The sequence below is a fragment of the Panthera leo genome, chromosome C2 (assembly GCF_018350215.1).
Source record: "Panthera leo isolate Ple1 chromosome C2, P.leo_Ple1_pat1.1, whole genome shotgun sequence".
Classification (NCBI taxonomy): domain Eukaryota; kingdom Metazoa; phylum Chordata; class Mammalia; order Carnivora; family Felidae; genus Panthera; species Panthera leo.
Genome location: NC_056687.1, coordinates 81,116,050 through 81,135,439, shown reverse-complemented (window position 1 = coordinate 81,135,439; position 19,390 = coordinate 81,116,050). Strand labels below are relative to the sequence as shown.

The window sequence follows — 19,390 nt, the reverse complement described above, 5'->3', positions numbered from 1 at the left end:
GGCTCGTGGTCCACAGCTCAGTGAGCTCTGGTGCTCGACACTCACTCATGGTTCCAGCTCCACTCACCAGCTGCTACCTGTCTCCTTATTGTTCTAAGCTACAGTTCCTCCTGACAAAGTGCCAAAGGATAATGCCTATACCTACCAACAGGGAGCTGTACCTGCCATGCAGTAGGCACTCAATACCTGTTAGCAAGCTATGCCCTGGTTACTACAGGAAAAAGACACAAGTGTTGGTGAAACTGTAATGATGGGAAGCCCACACTCCAGAAGGCTCCTGAACGCCAGATCTGTCAGGCAGGTCCCACTGGCAACAGCTGAAGGCTGCGTGTTCCCACTGGGGGAAGTGGCGCCTGAGCTGGTGGTCCACAAAGGAGAGAGGCCTTTAAGCCAAGAAAAGGAGCGAGGGGTCCGCCTAGGTCACTGAGGGGACAGCTGGAAGAGGCCTAGGGAAAGGTGTCTCCCCCACCTGATGCCAGGAGAACTGCGGAGATAAACCCGATTGGGGCACAGAGTCCCCTTAATATGCTGCCAGTCCAATCATCCATCCTCTCAGACCCTGACCGTGGGTACAGCGATACCTCTGTCTTCTGTTGTAGTCACAGAAAACTAGTGCTGACTTAGGAGTCAGAAAATGAAAGCAAACCCCTCCATTTGACTCTCTGTTTCCTCACCCACAAAATGGAGAGAATACTGCCCTTCAGTGTAGTTGTAAGAATAAAAAAAAATCTATAAATATGGTAAATTTGAAATCCAGTAAATACAACATATTTTAAAACATCCTTCCCTCTGCCGTGGCTCCTCTCTTAGTCTTTTTTTTTTTAATTTTTTTACATTTATTTATTTTTGAGAGATAGAGTGAGACAAAGTGAGAGCAGGGGAGGGGCAGAGAGTGAGGGAGACAGAATCCGAAGGAGGCTCCAGGCTCTGAGCTGTCAGCACAGACGTGGGGCTTGAACCCATAAACCGTGAGATCGTGACCTGAGCCAAAGTCAGACACTCAACCTACTGAGCCACCCAGGTGCCATTCTCTTAGTCTTCTTATTAAAAAACAAAATCCTGGGGCTCCTGGGTGGCTCAGTCGGTTAAGCGTCCGACTTCGGCTCAGGTCACGATCTCATGGTCCGTGAGTTCGAGCCCCGCGTCAGGCTCTGTGCTGACAGCTCAGAGCCTGGAGCCTGCTTTGGATTCTGTGTCTCCCTCTCTCTCTCTGCTCCTCCCCCGTTCATGCTCTCTCTCTGTCTCAAAAATAAATAAACATTTTTAAAAAAAAGCATTAAAAAAAATAAAAAATAAAATAAAATAAAAATCCTTTCCTTAAACCTGCTCTTCCCCCAAGCTACCTATTATTTTCCCCTTCTACTTCCTTTTTCTTTTAAAGCCACCAACAATTTCAAAGGAGGCACAGGTGAGGATGGCTGACAAGCAAAGGTATCACACAATCTGGGCCTAGGTGGTTGGTTTGGAGGGACTCATTTGCATATGAAAGTGGGCAGCGTAACTGCAAAGGTGGGGAAACAGAGGAAAGACTGTAAGGCACGGGGTGCCTGTGTCATTCCCAGCCCTCACTAGTCGAGTGTCCTGAGGCCCCATCTGTAAAATGGGGACTGTGGGGACAATGATACCCACAAGACTGTGATGAGGATTGCAATATATAAGGTCTAGCGTAGAGGAGAGCACATAATAGGTGCTCAATAAATGCTAGTATCTTTGTTGCATCCCCCTCCGAAACCCCAGCTCTATCTATGGAATGGATGGTTCTCTTTTCTCCCCGATCCCATTCTCAACAGTTTGGGAAACAGTGTCCACACCAGTCCTCTTAGGCCCAGAAGCTGAGTTCAGTAAAACAAACTAACTGAGTTGTGCTAGATGTGCTGGGGGCTGGAGGAAGAAAGAGGAGTGTGGCACTGTTCTTGTGCTCTGTGTGTGTGTGTGTTGTGTGTGTGTGTGTGCTGGGGGTTGTGTTAGAGGGGTGTGTTGGGTGTATGTGTGTCAGGGGTGTTAGGGGTGTGTGTTGGGTGTATGTGTGTTGTGTGTGTGTTGTGTATACGTGTATTGGGTGTGTGTGTTAGGGGCATGTTTTGCGTGTAATGTGTGTTGGATGTGTGTGTGTGTGTGGGGTGTTAGGTATATGTGTGTTGTGTGTGTGTGTTTTGGGGGTATGTGTTAGAGGAGTGTGTTTGGTGTAAGCGTATCAGGAGTGTGTGTTAGGGGTGTATGCTGGGAGTATGTGTGTTGGGTGTGTTGGGGGGTGTGTATGTGTGTTGAGGATGTGTTAGGGGTGTGTGTTGGGTGTATGTGTGTTATGTGTGTGTATGTATGGTGTGTGTGTGTGTATGTACCTTGCAGGTGTGTGTGTGTGTGTGTGTGTGTGTGTGTGTGTGTGTGTGTTGGGGATGTGTGTTGGGAGTATACTAGGTGTATGTGTTAGGCGTGTGTGTTAGTGGGGTATATTGCGTATATGTGTGTTGGGTGTGTGTGGGGGGGTTGGGGTGTGTGTTGGGGGGTGTGTTGGGTGTATTATGTTGGGGTGTGTTTGTGTTGGGAGTGTGTGTTAGGGCAGTGTGTGTGTATTGGGTGTGTATGTGGGTGTGTGTTTGTGGGGGGTGTCTGTGTGTTGGGGGTGTTAGGGCAGTGTGTGTACATGTGTGTATTGGGTGTGTGTGGGGGGTGTCTGTGTGTTGGTTGTGTGTGTATGTGTTGGGGGTGTGTGTTAGGGCACAGTAAACCAATCCCTTCAACTTAGTGCAGAGACTGCACTGATGGGGTGAATGCAAAAGGCTATGGAAGCACCAAGGAGGAGCATGGAGCTCAGCTGAGAGGTCAGCTGGGAGGAGACACCCCCAGAGGTTCATGAGCACCTGGAGTGCAGGAATTCAGTTGAGCCCAGGTGAAAGAACAGAAGAGAAGGAATTCTGACAGCTAAGCCAGCCAAGCCAGCTTGGGACCACATGGTTCTCCTTGGAGGATCAGAATTCTCAATTCTGGAAGCTTGCATGAGAGTCTTCTCCTGACCTTGCCCCTTGGTTATTTCCTGGTGTTGCTTTTTTAAAACTGTTTCAAATCATCCTAAGGGTAAGTTTGTTTTTCAAAAAATTCCTTATTTTCTTTTGTTAGTTAAAATTATAGGGAAAATAATTTTCTCCATAACCTAGGGTTTGGGACCTTCAAGGTGTCTATGCCTAGGCCAGATGCAAGGATGCTTGGACCCAAGTTAAGACTGGGGGCAGCTGACAGAGGTAAAGAGCAGGGACTCAGAGGGGGACAACAGAAGACCAGAACCTTTTTGCCACCCAAACATTTCTCTTCCATGCAGAAAGGCAATCCTTGACCAACTCACCACACCAATGGAGAAATAGTTGTTCATGATGTTGTACGGGACCTGGTCCCCATTCTCCACCTCTTCTCTGGGGCTGACTTCCAGATGCCAGCGGTCTAGCATCACCAAGGGGCTCTGCTCGATGTCCTTCAGGATTTTTGTCAAGCTGCCCCCTTCATAACCTGTGGAGCATGGCATTACATTTGTCTCCAGAGCAAAAAGGCTAAGTTGTTGTTGATGTACAGGCAGCTGTCAGGGCAGGGAACCCTGTGGGCATCTGTGATCAGGAGACCCTCCCCCACCAACCAGTGTGTCTGGGGGCCAGAGAGAGTTATGTTCCCTGAGCCATGGAAAAGGACAGAACAATAGGGCATAGAAAGAAAATGGGAGATTTGGAAGCCAAAGTAGTCAGGGTAGTGGTGGGAGCTGGCCAAAGTTGGGCAGGCTTATGTAGCTAAAAGAAACCCTAGAGAATTATTGGGCTGGGTGGGAGAACACAGGACAACAAACGGTTCATTCCAGGACTTTGTCATGTTGCAGATGGACAGTATGATAGAGTTTTAAGATGGACCCCACTATCCCTTCCTACCCCAGCCCCTAGGTATATACCCTGCAAAAGTCCCAGGACTTATAAATAAGATAGGACAGTCACTGCCATGATTAGGCATCTTATATGGCACAGTTGACTTTAAGCAAGGGAGATTACCTGAGTGGGCCTGACCTAATCAACTGAGTCCTTAGAAAGGACTGGGCTGTTCCTTAAGAAATAGATTCAAAGCTTGAGAGGAATTCTCAAGGGAGAATTCTCTGATGCTGGCTTTGAAAATGGAGTAATTCATCTGTCAAGGAAAAAGGAAGCCGCAGGGATGTGATAGTGGTCCCAGCTAACAACCAGCAAGGAAATAGGGACTTCAGTCCTACAACCAAAAGACTCAATTCTGCCAACAACCTGAATGAGCTTAGCAAACTCTCTGTCCAGAAATTCCAGAGAAGAGCACAGCCTGTCCAACACCCTCATTTCAGGCTGGGAGGCCCTGAGCAGAGAACCCAGTCACGCTGTCACAGGCCTTCTGACTGACAGGACCATGAGCTGACAAATGGCTGTTTTAAGCCTCTATATTTATGATAATTTTTATGCAATAGAAAAGTCATATAGAAAGAGAATTGTAAGTCATGAGAGGTTAGTGGGAGAGTCAGTCTTTCCTTTCAGATAACACTTCTGTGTTCCTGCTTACCTTCAGGGCAACTTTGAAGAGTATTTCCACGTTGCTAGTTTGGTCAGCTCCCTAGGGATGCCTCACAAGATAGCAATGGTAGTCACCATGTAGTTAAGGGCCTGGGGGCTCTCTGGGAGCACAGGGCTGTGCTTACTGAATGAAATTTGTGCTGAGCTATGCTGCCTAGATGCACAGAGCATGGGGCTATATTCTGCTTCCTCCCCTGGAACAGAGGGGCTCTTCCCTAGCCTCAGTGTGTGGCTGAAGACATCAGTTCCTGCCGACTTCCTTTTGGGCTGGCTTCTGCTTGATCTACCCCTGCCACCAGGCATATACCCAGCTCCGAACACTGACCGCTGCCTGGCCTGGCCTTGAATTCTCTCTGAACGCATCAGCCATCTGGAATCCCACCCCTGTTCTGCCTGCCAGACTGCTCGGTCCCTTCCATGTGCTGCCCTGGCCTCCTCTGTTCTCTGGAGCATTCCCAGATCTATGGGTTCTGTTGCAGTTTACAGAGTTCTCTGTAGCTCTTGCCTCTTGTCCCATAAGCTGGTCACTAGTTTGAGATCCCCCACAGGGGGATTTCAAAAGGAGCGCCAATGGACGTGGAGCCTACGATGATCTGGATGCCCCTGGTAGCTGGCAATGTAGCTTTTCAGTTTGCATTCTGAATCCTAGTTCAGAAGAATAGCAATAATTTGCAGAGGAGGGAATTTTATTCAGAAAATGCCTAAGTGTGCCCCTACTCAAGCGAGTACTGTGGGGGGAGATAGATGAGACTATCCTAAAGCCAAGTATGTCCTTCCAGGGTAGGCAGGCTCTTCGCTGATAAGTTTCAGGGAGATAGTAGACATATTGAGGGGTAAATGCAGATCTCGGCAGGATGCGGAAGGCAAGGGAATGGTCACGGAGTAGATATGACTCTGTGGAATGTAATTATTAAAAGGGAAGTTGAGCCTAGCTCTGCAGAGCATCCCTTGAAATTGGAGTGCTTGTCCCCAGGATAGTGCCACCTGCATGCACACTCACCTCCTCCCCAGCGGAGACAGCGGGCCAGGTCATTTCCTGTTCCAAGAGGCAGGACAGCCACCGGTGGATGCTTTGCGAAGTTGGCCTTATCTGCAGCCCATGCAGAGGAAGAGAAAATCATATGCCACTGGATTACAGAAACTTTGGGTTATCTATCCTTGATCTTATGCTTCAACCCTTCCATAGCATTCTTTGCTTGAATAGCTCCATGATGGAGAGAGAACACACTACCTCCTAAAGCTGTCTCTTCCATCTGCAGCGTGTGAACCACTACTAAGGATTCTTTCATATTGAGCTGACGGTCTCCCTGTAACTTGCACCTGCTTATCCTCATTTCATCCAAATTCTGTCCTTTGGGGTGACAGCATACACCTTGAAAACAGTAGTTCCGTAATCATAACTAACACTTTCTCCATTTATCCCTCAGACCAACTCTGCAAGGTATTATTATTCTCCTCATAGATGAAGAAGCTGAGGTTCAGAGGGGGAAAGTAAGTCCAGAGTCAGGATCCAAATCCAGATCTCTGTGTTCCCAAGCCCAGTCCCCTCCTTGCTTCAGGGGCTAGGCAGGTGCATGGGCAGTAGAACAGCTGAGTCTGAGAAATCAGGGAATAGTGGGGCCTTTTGGAAAACTGAAGCTGCCTCAGGTAAAGTCACGCAGGTTCAAAGTTTAAAAATAATATTGCGTCTGACAAACAAAACCTCAAGGTGTCATTTGGCACCCAGGTACCAGTTTGTCACTTCCACCCACCCTACCCCAGACTTGAAAATACACAATTCCTAACCTTATCTCCCATGCTGGTTGTGAGGGAGCATCAGACTGAAACATCAGAGAAAACACAGCAGAACACGTGTGGCCTAATCTGGCTGCAGGTCTACAGCAACACGTTGGCCACCCTGAGAAAGCTGGAGCAGGCCCGGGCACCCACTGGGCTCCAGGGGGCGCCACTGACATAAACTGCGGCACGCTTTGGGGCCTGGGGATGTGAGTAACGCTGATTGAGCAGTGTGGGTGGGGGGAGGGGTGATGCAGGAATCAGCAAGTGAGGCTAATGCTAGGGCTGCCCCAGCAAAAGGGGAGTTCATAGGTCCCCCGCGTTCTCTGACTTATGCTGGAAATGGCGGAGCTCAGGCAAGACCTGGGGCTGAGATCATCACCTGGAGGTCTAAGTTGGGGGACAGAGCAAAGCGATGGACTCTGCCATGGTTCCCAGAACACACGGTCTGCATTTATGCCTCCCTGCCTTTGTACGAGCTGTGCCTTTTACTTGGAAGGCCCTTGTTTCCTTATGTCTGCTCCTTCTGTGGTCCCCATCTCAACAGGTCCCCATCTTCATGCATTGAGGCTAGAAACCCAGATGTCATCCTAGGTTTTTCCCTCTTCCTCACCCTGCTCAGTTTCCACATGCTCTTTCCTTAATAGATCTGTCCACCGTCTCTTCTAGCTATTCCTATGGCGATGCCTGAGCTCCCCGACATGATTCCTTCCTACTGGTCTTGAAGCAACTGCCTCCTCTCTGCCTTCTCAGCCTCAGTTCCCCCAGTGGCTCTCCACACCTTTAAGGCAGGCTGTCCCTGAGCTGGAGCCTGAGCACTGCAGTCCCCTGCTCTCTGCTTTCCTTCTGTCGTGGCTGCTCCCATCATCTCCAACATGGTACTGGGGTCTGCCTTCCACTCTAGCCTCCTCCTGCTTGACATGTCAACCATGCTTAAGTATTTTCAGTGCCTTAAGTCATAAGCTCTCTGTTGCTTAGGTGCTGCCTCTGGGGGACCCTCCCTGCTTGCCCTAGTCTGGGCTAGGTGCCTCTCCAGAGTGTTTCTTCAGCACCAGGAACAATCTCCCAATTGACTCTTGTAATTGATTACTCACTTCTTGCCTCAATGTGCTGTATCCTCCCTGGGGGAACTATATCTCATCCACCACAAGTATCTCTGCATACATTACAGAAGGCCTACTATGTACTGGTGCTGTGTTGGATGCTATGACTCTAATAGTGGGTCAAAGTGCCAAGACACAGGCTCTCATGATGCTTACAGTTGAGAGGGAGAGACAGATATTAATGAGGTCTTCATATAAATGAGGCATAATTTCACATTCATACTGGAAAGGGAAAAAGTGTGATCATATAATAAGGTGACTGAGGTTGGATCCTCTGAGGAAGCTACACTTTGGCTGAGATCTGAAGTAGAAGTTGACCAAGGAATGGCCAGGGAGCATACCAGACAGGAGGAACCACTTGTGCAAAGGCCCTGTGGTAGAAGGGAGACTGGTATATTCAAGGGTCCGAGAGAGGGACTGAGTGGCTGGAGTCCAGAGAGAGAAGAATGGAGGTAGGAAGTAAGACTGGAAGTAAGCAGCTGCTGCAGCAGCTTATAGACCATTACAGACCATTTGAAAGGTTTTTGTCCTTATCCTAAGAGTATTGGGAAGACACTGATGTACTTTACACACATCATGAACCCACTGACATTCAGGAAAGACCACTCTGGCTATAGAGTATAAACAGATCAATGGGAGGACCAACACAGGGTGGCAGAAGGCACTAAATAAGTAATTTAACATTCCTGAATGAATGAATGAATGAGCATCATGCAGTTATTCCTTCCATGACTGTTTCTTCTCTTCAGGTTGCCAGCCTGTTACATGACCTTTCTTCTTCCAGTTTTGGGCATAGACTTTCCCCCGTGTTCTCTGGAATAGCTATCTCATAGGAATAGCTAGAAGAGACAGTGATGAGATGGTGATGAGATGGTGAAGAGACAGTGAAGACAGATGAATTTTATAAAGTCACCAAAGCCTACATTCTCCTTCGTGATGGAGAGGGAACCATGTGAGCGGCTCCCAGGACTGTGGCCATCCACCCTTTGCTGATCAGCTTTTCCATCCTTGGCTCCCAGAGGATGCTTCCCCACTCCCACAAACAACTCCAGAGCCGGAGGTGACAGGAGAGCGTGGGTGCCTGTTTGGCAGGGTTGTGTCCATGGAAACTGAAGCCCCTGTGGGGAGCATAAGGCAGCAGGTGGGCCGGGTGTGGTCCCACCCTTCCTGGTGGTCTGCTTACGACCCCCAGAGGCACAGCCTTCCCTGCCCCAGTCAGGGTCTACCCATGCCCATCCCTGACTCCTCTCTTCCTCTCATCCTGATGGCTCCATCTTCCAATGCTATCCAGAAGCCAGCCGACCACTCCTCACCACTTCCTCTGTGTCTCCTGTTGTCCAAGCCTTGGTCACTTCTCACTTGGGTTGCTGCAGGTGCCTCCTGCAGGTCTCCCTGCTTCTGCCCTTTTCTCACGACCCGCTGTGTACTTTTGCTCGAAACCGTCCAGCATCTTGGGACATTTCTGGTATGAAAGCCGTATTCTGTTTACTGCCCTCCACGTCCTAGTGACCTGGCCCTGTGCTATCCCAGTTTCATCCTCTGCCATTCTTCCCTCACACGCTCCGTTCCAAGCACGCTCTGCAGTCCTGCTGCCTTCAGCAGCCTGGCTTTGCTCCTACCTCAGGGCCTTTGTATTTGCTGTTCCTCCTGCAGGCACTGCTATTTCCTCAAGTATCTGCATGGCTCACCTCTCCTCCAGGTTTCCATGCAAACATCATCTGCTATGTGATGTCTTCCCCAAACACTCAGTCTTAGATCGTAGACCACCCCCAACCTTACCCCCACTGGGCTCCTTGCCCCATCCCTGCTGTGTTTTTATCACCTTCTGCATGCTGTATGTTTCTCTTGTGTTTTGGTTTTTGTTTGTTTGTTTGCTTATTGCCTGTCTCTTCCGTCTAGAAAGGAAGCTCCGCAAGGGTGGGATTTCCATCTGTTTGTTCACTGTTGCATCTCCAGGGCCTGGACAGAGCATGGTACATGGAGGTGCATAGGCAGTATTTGTGGAAGGAGTGACAGACAATTCCACAGTTAGCCCCCATCATCTGCAGAGGATGAGATGTCCACGGACCCACAGATCCAGGCAGAGCTGGACTGAAACCCAGGCCTCCGGATTCCCAGCCTGGGCCCTCCCCACTGCCCTTCTAATCTAAGCATATTGGACACAGCCCAGTATGACCTTTCTTTGCTTGTACTGATCTGCACTTTCTAGACATGCTTTCTGGACTCAGGCTGCACGTGCTCAGCTCAAGGTGATTTGGCCAGGCTATGCACCTATGCTTGATTCTCTGGCCTTTATCCACTAACCCGGGTCTGCTTGGAGACCTAGTCCTGCCCTCCCTCTCCCCCTACCAGCTCCCCAATTTGGCCTGTCCTACCACCGTCCAAACCCCAGCCATGTTTATGAGGCAAGACCTGAAACTAAACAGTTAATCTGTACTTGTCCTTCCATTTCTTTTTTTCACCCAAGGTAGATACAATGGTCAAGCACTGTAGTCAAGCAATGGTCCAAGAGTGGAAACAAGGATGAACCAGACATGGCTCCGTTTCTCTTTCCTGTGTATTACCTTCCTCTGACTTTAAACATGCCTACAATAAATAAACTCTAAAGCCCCTCCCAGCCCTTTCTTACCAATGCAATCCAGAATCCAGCCAACTGTCCCATCTCCTCCACAGGCTAAAACACGGAAGTCTGGAGTATCACGGAAAAAGTTCAACCTGGGAAGTAAAAGGCCAAAGCGGTCTTATTTACTAGGTTGTGGTGGACATTTGACACTGCTTGAGTCAGGGTCTCCCCTGTTCCCTGGGAGTATGTTACGGCCCTGATTCCTTTTGGGGTTGAAAGGGTCACTTAGCATTCTAAAACCAGAACTTACAAGGGAAGCAGTACCACATAGAGAAGAATCCTGGGGAGCCGTCCTTGTATAAGGAGAATGTGACTCAACATTCAACACAAACAAATTGGTTTTCTAGAAAGTCTTTACTATTTGTGCAGAGGCAGCCATAGTTTGCTTATTTGGGCACCAATACAACCGACCCCCAACGATTGGACTCCTCTCTGGCTTTCCTGCCTGTTCTGTCCTCACAAACTGTCCTCTAATTCAGGTGCCCTGAACCAGTAGATATTCAGCCCACTGTCCTGAGGGCCCGGACCCAAGGGGAGTGAGCACCATCCTTCCGAGGCCTTCACCTTTTAGAGTAGGGCTCTTTTTTTTATGTTAATTTATTTTTGAGAGAGAGGGAAAGTGCAAGGGAGGGGCAGAGAGAGAAGGAACCAGAGGATCCAAAGCGGGCCCTGTGCTGTCAGCAGAGCCTGATATGGGGCTTGCACTCACAAACCATGAGATCATGACCTGAGCCAAAGTTGGACGCTTAACCGACTGAGCCACCCGGGCGCCCCTAGAGCAGGGCTCTTTACCTGGGGCCCAGAGGTCTGTAGATAGAAACCAGAGTGCCACGAACATGGAGGAGAAAATGTTACACTCTTACCTTTCCTAAGCCCTGAGATTTAGCCTCTCCTTCAATTATGAAAGTGGCCAACAAATCACAGAGGTATTAACACTACCTGCGACTTTGTTAGAAAGTCAAAACCACAGGTATTTTAATGTTTTATCACAGTTGTGGCAGCTGCCCCCTACTATCACTTATGCTCATCTCTGCTTTTAATTAATAATAGTTATTAGACCGGTCTCTGGATCTTGCCAAAAATGTGTTAGTAGATCACATATGTTCCCATGTCACATACTTGTGTTTTTAATAATTTTGATGACTGTCTTTTCAGTAGCATTAGTTTCCCTGGCAATCCTCTACGTTTCATTTTATACCCTAACAAGTATTCGGAGAAGAGGTCCATTGGCTTCATCAAACTGCCAGATGGGTTTCTGGCACAAAAAGGCACAAAATCTTTGCTTTAGAACAAGTGTCACCTGTGAGCACACCGGGGTGGGACTCGGGAACTGAAGATCAGAGGTTCCCCTTTTGCCCGGCCTGGCGGTCTGAAAAGACCCCTGGCTTTCTGAGTCACTGATGCGTCTGTGGGCGAATCAACATTTCCTCCCCTCCCCATCCCTTGCACAACTCTGCTCTCCTTTAGGAAACGAATTCTGGACGGAGGCTCCTTTCAGTTAAACAGCCTGCCTGGTGACAGACTGACCCAGCAAAGACACTCAGGGCACAGCAGCCCTGGAAGTAGCCACTGGGTTTGTCATGAGGGGCAAAAGCAATTTAGGGTGGATGAGGTGAAGCTAGAGTACTGCATTCAAGCATCACAATGCCCTAAAAGAGAGGGGGCTGGTAAAGGTACTTGCAGGCTGCCCTTCAGTCACAGGTCAGTAACTGCAATCGCAGTGACTATGATGGCACCCAGAGCAGCATAGGTGGGCCCTGTTTTGCAATTAGTTTTGCAGGTAAGTCATGGCTGACGTGCTGCACTTGAATTCATGTTACTTTCCCTCTTTTAACTGGGTATTGCCCCATCACAGCCATATAAATAACAGCTTTGTGGCAAACAACTGAAGACAGGGACACAGTCCCTTTTTATAGTCCCTCCCCGCCCCCACCCACTGAGGGTCTTGCCGAACTGTGAGTGGAAACGCAGGTTAGGAGGCTGGGCAAAGCAGCTGTCTTCTGGGAAGCCCAGCCCGGCCTGTACAGATCTGAGCACCTGGCATGGAGACAGGCTCGGGCTGGCCAGCAGATGTCTCTAGCGCACCAGTTCTGTCTGGGAAGAAGCCCTGTCTGGGTGCCTTCCAGCCCCAGGCCGGAGGGGCCTCTGATTACAGGGACCGCAGCCATCACATCCGTGCTGACACTAGGCCCAGCTCCTCCCACCAGAGCTGCACTCAGGCTGCCTGCCTCCTCTTATCACTCTCCCGCTCTGCTGGGCAGTGAAACAGCCAAGAGACACATTGCGGGAGAAGGGCCAGGGGCAGCTTAACAACCTCTAAACTGGATAATCCTGGAAAAAAAGTGATTTCACTGAATAACTAATTGCCCTGATCCTAAAATGCTCCCCCAACAGAACTTGCAGCAGAACTCTGAGTCAGCAGTATGGATTTCTGAGCTGCTGACAGTGACAGGAAAACTCTTTCCCCCTCCCTGATGACTCAGTATGAAGACACCAGCTAACACAGCCTTGCAGATAAGTTAACATAATTCACCAGCCCGCTCTTTCTGTCAATCAAATGAATGGCATATGTGCTTTTTTCTCTTTTACAGAAACAACAACTTTTCTCCGGGGTGGAGTAAAAGGAGGCGACTTCCCAGACTTAGCCATAAGGGGTGTTCCTGAGTATCTCCAGGAGCAAGTAAGAGTAGGTGGGAGGAAAAGAAGATGAAAAGGGTAAAATGGCAGGAAGGATAAGTCCACAGATGAAAGAGACACAAAGGGTGACCAAAGATAGGTATCTTCTTCAGAAATGAAGGGTGGAGGAGGAGAGATAAGAAGATTGCTTCTCCATACCCTGGAGTGGGCCCCCCATTGTCCAGGTTGAAAACTTGTTTGGGGTTGAGCAGATAGTGGAATTTCCGAAGGATTCTATGGGAAAAAAAAAAGAAAGAGGGAAAGAGAAACAGAGAAGAAGAATGTCATTGTGAGAAGTCACAGTAGGGCAAACACCTCTGGAGCCCACCCGTGGTGGGAATCTGGGTCCACTTAAACCCAAGAGGGGAGAAGACTGCATATAGGCCCTGCAGACCCTGAAGTCCCAGGTCCAGCCAGCATCATCCACATTCTCACGCCTTGGCTCAAGGCCTCCCCACCACGCAAGATCGTAGCATTCAACCCCGGACCTCTTGCCGAGAATAAAACCTCTATTCTTCTTAAAGCTTTATCCTTCTCCCAAACATTCTGGATGTTCTAGGTAGTGTGATTCTGCTCTTTGTGGACTACACAGGGGTATCAAGGAACTCTCTATGGAAAGCTCCCCCAAATCTTCGGATCAGGAGGACATGCAGGAGGTGGGGCTGGGCAGGGAAAGGCTAGGGGCAGGGACAGTGACCACCTCTGGGCTGGGTGTCAAGGTTGCAGCGAATCAGGTCAGCTCAGCAGGTGCCTTGCTCCTTGGACTAGGTAGGGGTTCTCACAGTTCTTGCTTCAACCCTACTTATTGTTTTTGTAAACCTGGATTCCAGATCACTGCATTGTCTGTCCATCATCTTGAGCTGAACAGGACAGGGTGTCAGAGCTGCCTTGCCCCTTTTCCCTCTCTCCTCTCACTCCCTTAGTGCTTCCAGGAGACTGGGCATTTTCTTCACTGATGAGGTGGTGCCCTGTTTTCTCAGGAGATGGACAGGCCAGGAGGTCCCAGTCAAGGGAGTCCCGCCCCACCTCTTAAATCAAGAAAGGACCTGGGAGGCTGAGAAGGAAACAGGCGTCTCAGAACTTGGTCCGACCCTGGGAGCCATGATAATGGCTGTGATGGGCCCTCGGCCAAGCATATGTCTACTTTAATCCTCACAATGCAGCTATGACAGGAGAAATTATTATCTCCAGTTACAGAGGAGGGAACCAAGGCACAGGGATGTTAAGCAGTCAGTTGAACCAGGTCATAAAGTGGTAAGTGGTAGGGCTGGGACTGAAACCCAGATCTGCCGGTCTCTGCAGTCCACCCTGTTGAGGGGAAGAAAAACCCTGAGTGAGGTGGTCTCAGCCTCTCCATTTTGAAAAAGAAGAGAACATACCTTTCTCCTTGTCTCCCTCCACTCTTGGGGTTCACCAAGACCAGCAGGGGGTGGGTACCCGGGGTGGGGATGATCTTATACTTAAAAGGTAAAAGAAAAAGAAATTAGCTCTTTTTCAGCCAGTAGGATGAATGAGAGGAGAGTTGACGCTAAGATGGCTTCCAGGAAAGGTGGATGGGAAGCACTTCCAGCATGGAGGAGAGGTAGTTGGGAGGTAGGTCTTTGTCCAGTGGCTGAGTTTTCTGAGGGGTGAAGCAGTTAAGTGTCTTTGACTCGAGTAGCCTTAAGTAGTGTTAATGGCGACAAGAGTTTGAGGCTGGGATCAGAGATGTGGCAATGGCACTGTAATTTCAGATCATTGAACGATGAATGGTATTGTGGCTATAAACACAAGATTATATATATATATTTTGTTTTAATTTATTTTTTAAGTAGGCTCTATGCCTAATGTGGGGCTTGAAATCACAACCCTGAGATCAAGAGTCTCACACTTCACTGACTGAGCCAGCCAGGCGCCCTACAAGCACAAGATTATATTTTGTGATGGATACAACTGAATATAATTTTAGAAGTTGTGGTCCTCTGGTCCTATACATCAATCAAATAACACTCATGAAGTTAACCATCATTTCCACCAGCACCTTCCAAATCCACATTCCCAGCCCCAGTTTTCCTCTTGAGCCCTAGTTCTACATTTCCTACTGTCCAATGGGTACCTTCAACCAAATGTCTCACCATCACTGCAAACTCACATGCCGGAACCTGACCTATCTTTCTTCCCCACAGAACTAGTCCTCTCTCCTGGCTCACTGTTTCTCTTAAACATACTATTTTCATTAATCTAGTCATCTAGGGAAGACCCTGCCCTGCCAATTATTTCCCTGGCTGTCCTTTTATCTCTGACAGCTGCCATGGTACCTACCCAGCCCAGACCTTTCCCATCTCAGGTAAGTCCCATACGTGGTTTCCTTCCTGGGCCATCAGTCATGCCACTCCTGCTCGGAAACCTTTAATGACACCTTGTTTCCCAGAGGATATAATCCAAATTTCCCAACCCGGCATCCAAGACATTTCAGCATAGCCCCAATCTACTGTTGCCCCCTATAACCCTCAGCTGTGTCCCAGCCAAGCCTGGCTTTTATCCTCAAGTGAGTGTATCTCCTGACTTCCCACTCTGTGGGGCTGCTCACTCTGGTTTCTCCTCCTCCTTGGTGTCCCGAAGAGCCCACTTCCTTCTTAAAAAGAACTTTTCATTCTCGGGGCCCAATTCAAGAGCTACTTCCTCTATGAAGCTTTCCTCGATCATTGCAACTGAAACCATTGCACTTGAAGTATGTAGTATCATCTGGGCTTCTCTTGTTGCCCATTCACATGGGTTTTGTTTCATGTTTTCTTAGGTAAATGTCTCAAAATATCAACTGGATTTGAAATGTCTCAGGAGCAGGGTGTGTGTGTGTGTATAACCCTCCCACCAAGCTCCCCATGACACCAGATATGGGAATGGGTACTTAATAAACGTTTGTGGATTCAGCTGAAGGACAGACTGATATGGAGATGTAGCCATATTCCATATTCAATGTGTGATGTCTACTTTTCCAGATCTCAAGCTAAAATTTCAGCAAACACAGCACCATGTTGTTTCAAATGGACAGTAGCATTCTTAGGATTTTTAAGAATCTTATCATCTGCCCAGATGACTGTATGATACCCAGAAGCATCTTGGAGCCTGAGGAGTAATTCTTTACCTCCGGGGATGATATTCAAAATACTTAACAACTTGTACAGCATGGGCATTCCCAATCAAAGCAGATGCAGGGTAACGAGATGGACGCCAGCTGTAAACAACTGGCTTACCTGCATTGTGTGTGTGTGTGTGTGTGTGTGTGTGTGTGTGCGTGTGCATGCACTCCAGCTGCCTTTCTGCCTTTCTAGGCATCTACAGCTCTCCCATTTATTAAAGTTTCTCCATCATTATTGTTTATCTTTTAATTTTCAAGACACATGAATCTGCATGTTCTCATTTAATCTTAGAGCATCTCTAGGAGGTGGGCAGTGCAGGGATTGCTACGCCCCTCCCTTTTCAAGGATAAAGAAGATCTTCTGAATCTGGTTAACTTTGTCTTGGCAGATCACATTCTAGACACAGCTTGAAAGTCTTGGAAAACCCACTGTATATTTCTTGGTCCACACTGCTGTTAGTATTGAGGTGTGCATATTGAAGTTTTATGTAACTTGTTCCTAAAAGGGTGATAAAATTTATTTGACCAGCAGTAGGATCAACCAACCTCCCCTTTTCACCACTTGCCAACAGTATGGTACTCAAAGATATTTACAGAAGCTGGAAATAAAGTGTCCTGCTGTGTGATGTAATAGATCAGATGAGAAAGCAAATGTTGAGATATACTTCTCTAGAATGCAAACCCTGTCCTCCCCCATCTCCCCAACAGCCTTGAACCCACTCAGAATGAGAGATGGGACTTGAGGCTTGTGGAGGTACCTGCATCACAAGTTCACCCTTGGCTGACACGCTGCCATCAGACTTCCCACCTTGCCTGTCCTGTGATGAGAGGAAAGACAAACACATTTTGGAAAAAAAAAAGTCAAATATAAAAAAAAAGTGATCAGAAGAAAAACAAATAGTTAATATAAAGAGAGAATACAAAACCAGTATAGAGTAGGGAGGAGTTTTTCAAAACAGGGCTTTGGATCGAAAAAAAAGAAATGCTTCCCTACGGGATTCTCTAAGACTCCCCAGGCCTCTATCATCGTTTGTTCTGACTTTAACTTCAAAACACTGGAACAGACCTAGGGAGAAGAAACGCTGAAATTGGCAGAAATCTACTTTGTTGATTTAGACGCTTGAGCTCTGGGAAGCAAGGTCTTAGATCTGGCTTCTCTGCTCAGCACTATCTAACTGATGTGATACTGAAGTAAGTTGTTTTGTTTAGTTTTGTATATCCTGGTTTTTTTTTTTTTTTTGTTTTCTTCAGTGTTTACTATTTATTTTATGGAGGTTTATTTCGTATGATATAGTAAAATGTTCCAATCTAAATCTCTGGCTTGATGAATTTCTGCATCCTTACATGCCTTGATAACTACTGCCTCTTCAGGCATCACTCCTGCCTTTTAAATTTCATAAATGAAATCCTAGGGAGTGTCTTTTTTTTGAGTCTAGCCTCTTTTGTTCAGCATTGTATCTTTGAGATTATCCATGTTTTTGCAGCTCAGCAGAGCTCTTCCCCACTGCAATGCAGTATTCCATTACACCGATATGCCTCAAATCCCTCTGTCAGCAGTCATTTAGATGGTTTCTAGTTTTTGACTGTTACGAACAAAACCAATATGAACATTCTTGTGCAGGTCTTTTGGTGGAATAAATGCTCATCTTCCGTTCTTCCTCCCTCCCTTTCTTCGAGCAAGTGGTGCAATTGGGTGGAGGAAGGGCAGAAGAGGGAGAGAGAATCCCGGGCAGGCTCCACAACCAGCACTGAGCCTGACCAGGGGCTTGATCTCATGACCATGAGATCATGACCTGAGCCAAAATCAAGAGTTGGACGCTTAACCGACTGAGCCACCTAGGTGCCCCTAAATGCGCACATTTCTCAGGCAAATACACAGGAGGACGTGTTGGGTCACAGAGTTTGTGTATTTCCAACCTACAAGATACTGCCAACTGGTTTTCCAAAGCGGTGTTTTTCCTTCAGCCTTTTAATGAAAAAGGAGTAGCAAGTCAAGTCAGGGATGAAATATGAGGGATCAGTGAGCCTCGGCAACATCTTCAAGACAGAAGGGGACAGTTAAGGTGTTTGGGGTTTGGTTTGGAAAGAGGAGTCTTCAACATAAGAGACAAAGTTTCAGATGGAGATAAGTGGACTTGAATTTTCCTGCTTTCATCTCCAAACAGGGTTGGGCCCCCCAAGTAGGAATCCTCAAGGCAGAGGAATTTCCACGTTTAGACATAAGAGACAGGCTGACAGGGACAAGGGGGACCCAGGAGGCCTCGCCATGTGCAGGTGGTGGCAGAAAGTCCTGTAACTGTGCTTTGCTGGAGAGGTGCTTAGAATGCATGCGCTTCCCTTGATGGGCCATTTCAGAGCATTCTAGGTGGCCAAGTTGCTTGGAACCAGTCAGAGGAGTTTTCTCTCATAATCTGATGAGTGTGGCAATGACCTTTCAAACTTGTAGTGAAAACACAAACCCTAGGAGTTGGGAGGAAGCCCTCGGAGGGATGCGACCCGCCTGAATGCCACCTACATCTGAAATGTGAACCCAGAGAAACCTGCTGGGGCAGCAACACTTACCCGGGTGACAGGGCATATTGAAGTGGGCAGCAAAATATGGTCTCTCAGTTCCCCACCATCACACAACGTTGATAATTCACATTTGCGATGAAACTAGAGGGGACAATGAAGATGAGAGTGAATGAAAGTGATCAAGGAAATATCAAGGGTGAGGGTTCAGAGGTTTGCTGGGGAGGCAGTTATGCAACACTCCCCCAAATCCTTATGCACTGCTGGCTTTGGCAGTATAGGGGTGTGTGTGTGTGTGTGTGTGTGTGTGTGTGTGTGTGTGTGTGTGTGGTGTGGCTAGGGGTGCCAAGTTGGCTACAGGCAGAGAAAGAAGACCAAGTGTTATACACGACTGCTGGAGTGAAATGGTCATGGGCAGGCCTGTGACCCTTCAGCAGGGCACCACTGTGTGGATTTCAGAACCCCCCTTGGACATTTGCTCCCCAGGCTCTGAGACTCTGTAAGGAAGGAGATCTTACTGAACAAACTCCCAGGAGCCTGGAAGTAAAACCCAAGATTCAACCTGTGTATTTTAAGAGATCTGCAGTCTGGTTTGGAGGCACATCCTTTTTGAAGCTGATACCTGGTCAAGGGGACAAGACATGGCACAGAGTTTGCTTTGGCGGGCAGGTCGGGCAGCTTGGGCAGCTCCAGGTGCCCAGAAGTTTGCGGACAATTGTGACCGGCAGAAGCAGGTGCAGGACCGTGGCCCCAGCAGTGGGGCTGCTGTAAGGAGTGTGCCATTCTCTGATGTCTTGAGGAGCAGGGGCCCTGCTGTCTCATTCCACCCCTACTCTGTGCTCCCAGCCCCAGATGACACCCAGAGGAAAATGTTAATGGTCTGGCTTGCTGCTCACAGCTGCCTGCTTCTTCCTAAGCAGCTTTCGCTTCCCTGGTTCTGGGGCTGGCCTCTCTCTGGGAAGCTTGGTGATTCACTGGAGGCACTGTTAGAGCATTGAACGGGGGCTCTGGGCCCCCA

General features: G+C 48.3%; 1 protein-coding gene and 1 long non-coding RNA gene across 2 annotated transcripts in view; one reads left to right on the top strand and one right to left on the bottom strand.

Moving 5' to 3' along the window:
- Positions 1–19,390, bottom strand: part of DGKG (diacylglycerol kinase gamma) — a 202,365-nt gene that overhangs the window by 90,485 nt on the left and 92,490 nt on the right. The window contains exons 13-19 of the mRNA XM_042955649.1: positions 18,424–18,516; positions 16,620–16,679; positions 14,123–14,202; positions 12,903–12,977; positions 10,074–10,159; positions 5,566–5,655; positions 3,341–3,501 (exon numbers count right to left, since the gene is read on the bottom strand). Of these exons, the coding sequence (XP_042811583.1) occupies positions 3,341–3,501; positions 5,566–5,655; positions 10,074–10,159; positions 12,903–12,977; positions 14,123–14,202; positions 16,620–16,679; positions 18,424–18,516 (645 nt within the window). The remainder of the gene's footprint in view (positions 1–3,340; positions 3,502–5,565; positions 5,656–10,073; positions 10,160–12,902; positions 12,978–14,122; positions 14,203–16,619; positions 16,680–18,423; positions 18,517–19,390) is intronic.
- LOC122230012 lies at positions 11,669–13,270 on the top strand. Its single transcript, XR_006207248.1, has 2 exons — positions 11,669–11,847; positions 12,659–13,270. It is a non-coding gene; the product is annotated as an uncharacterized LOC122230012 (long non-coding RNA).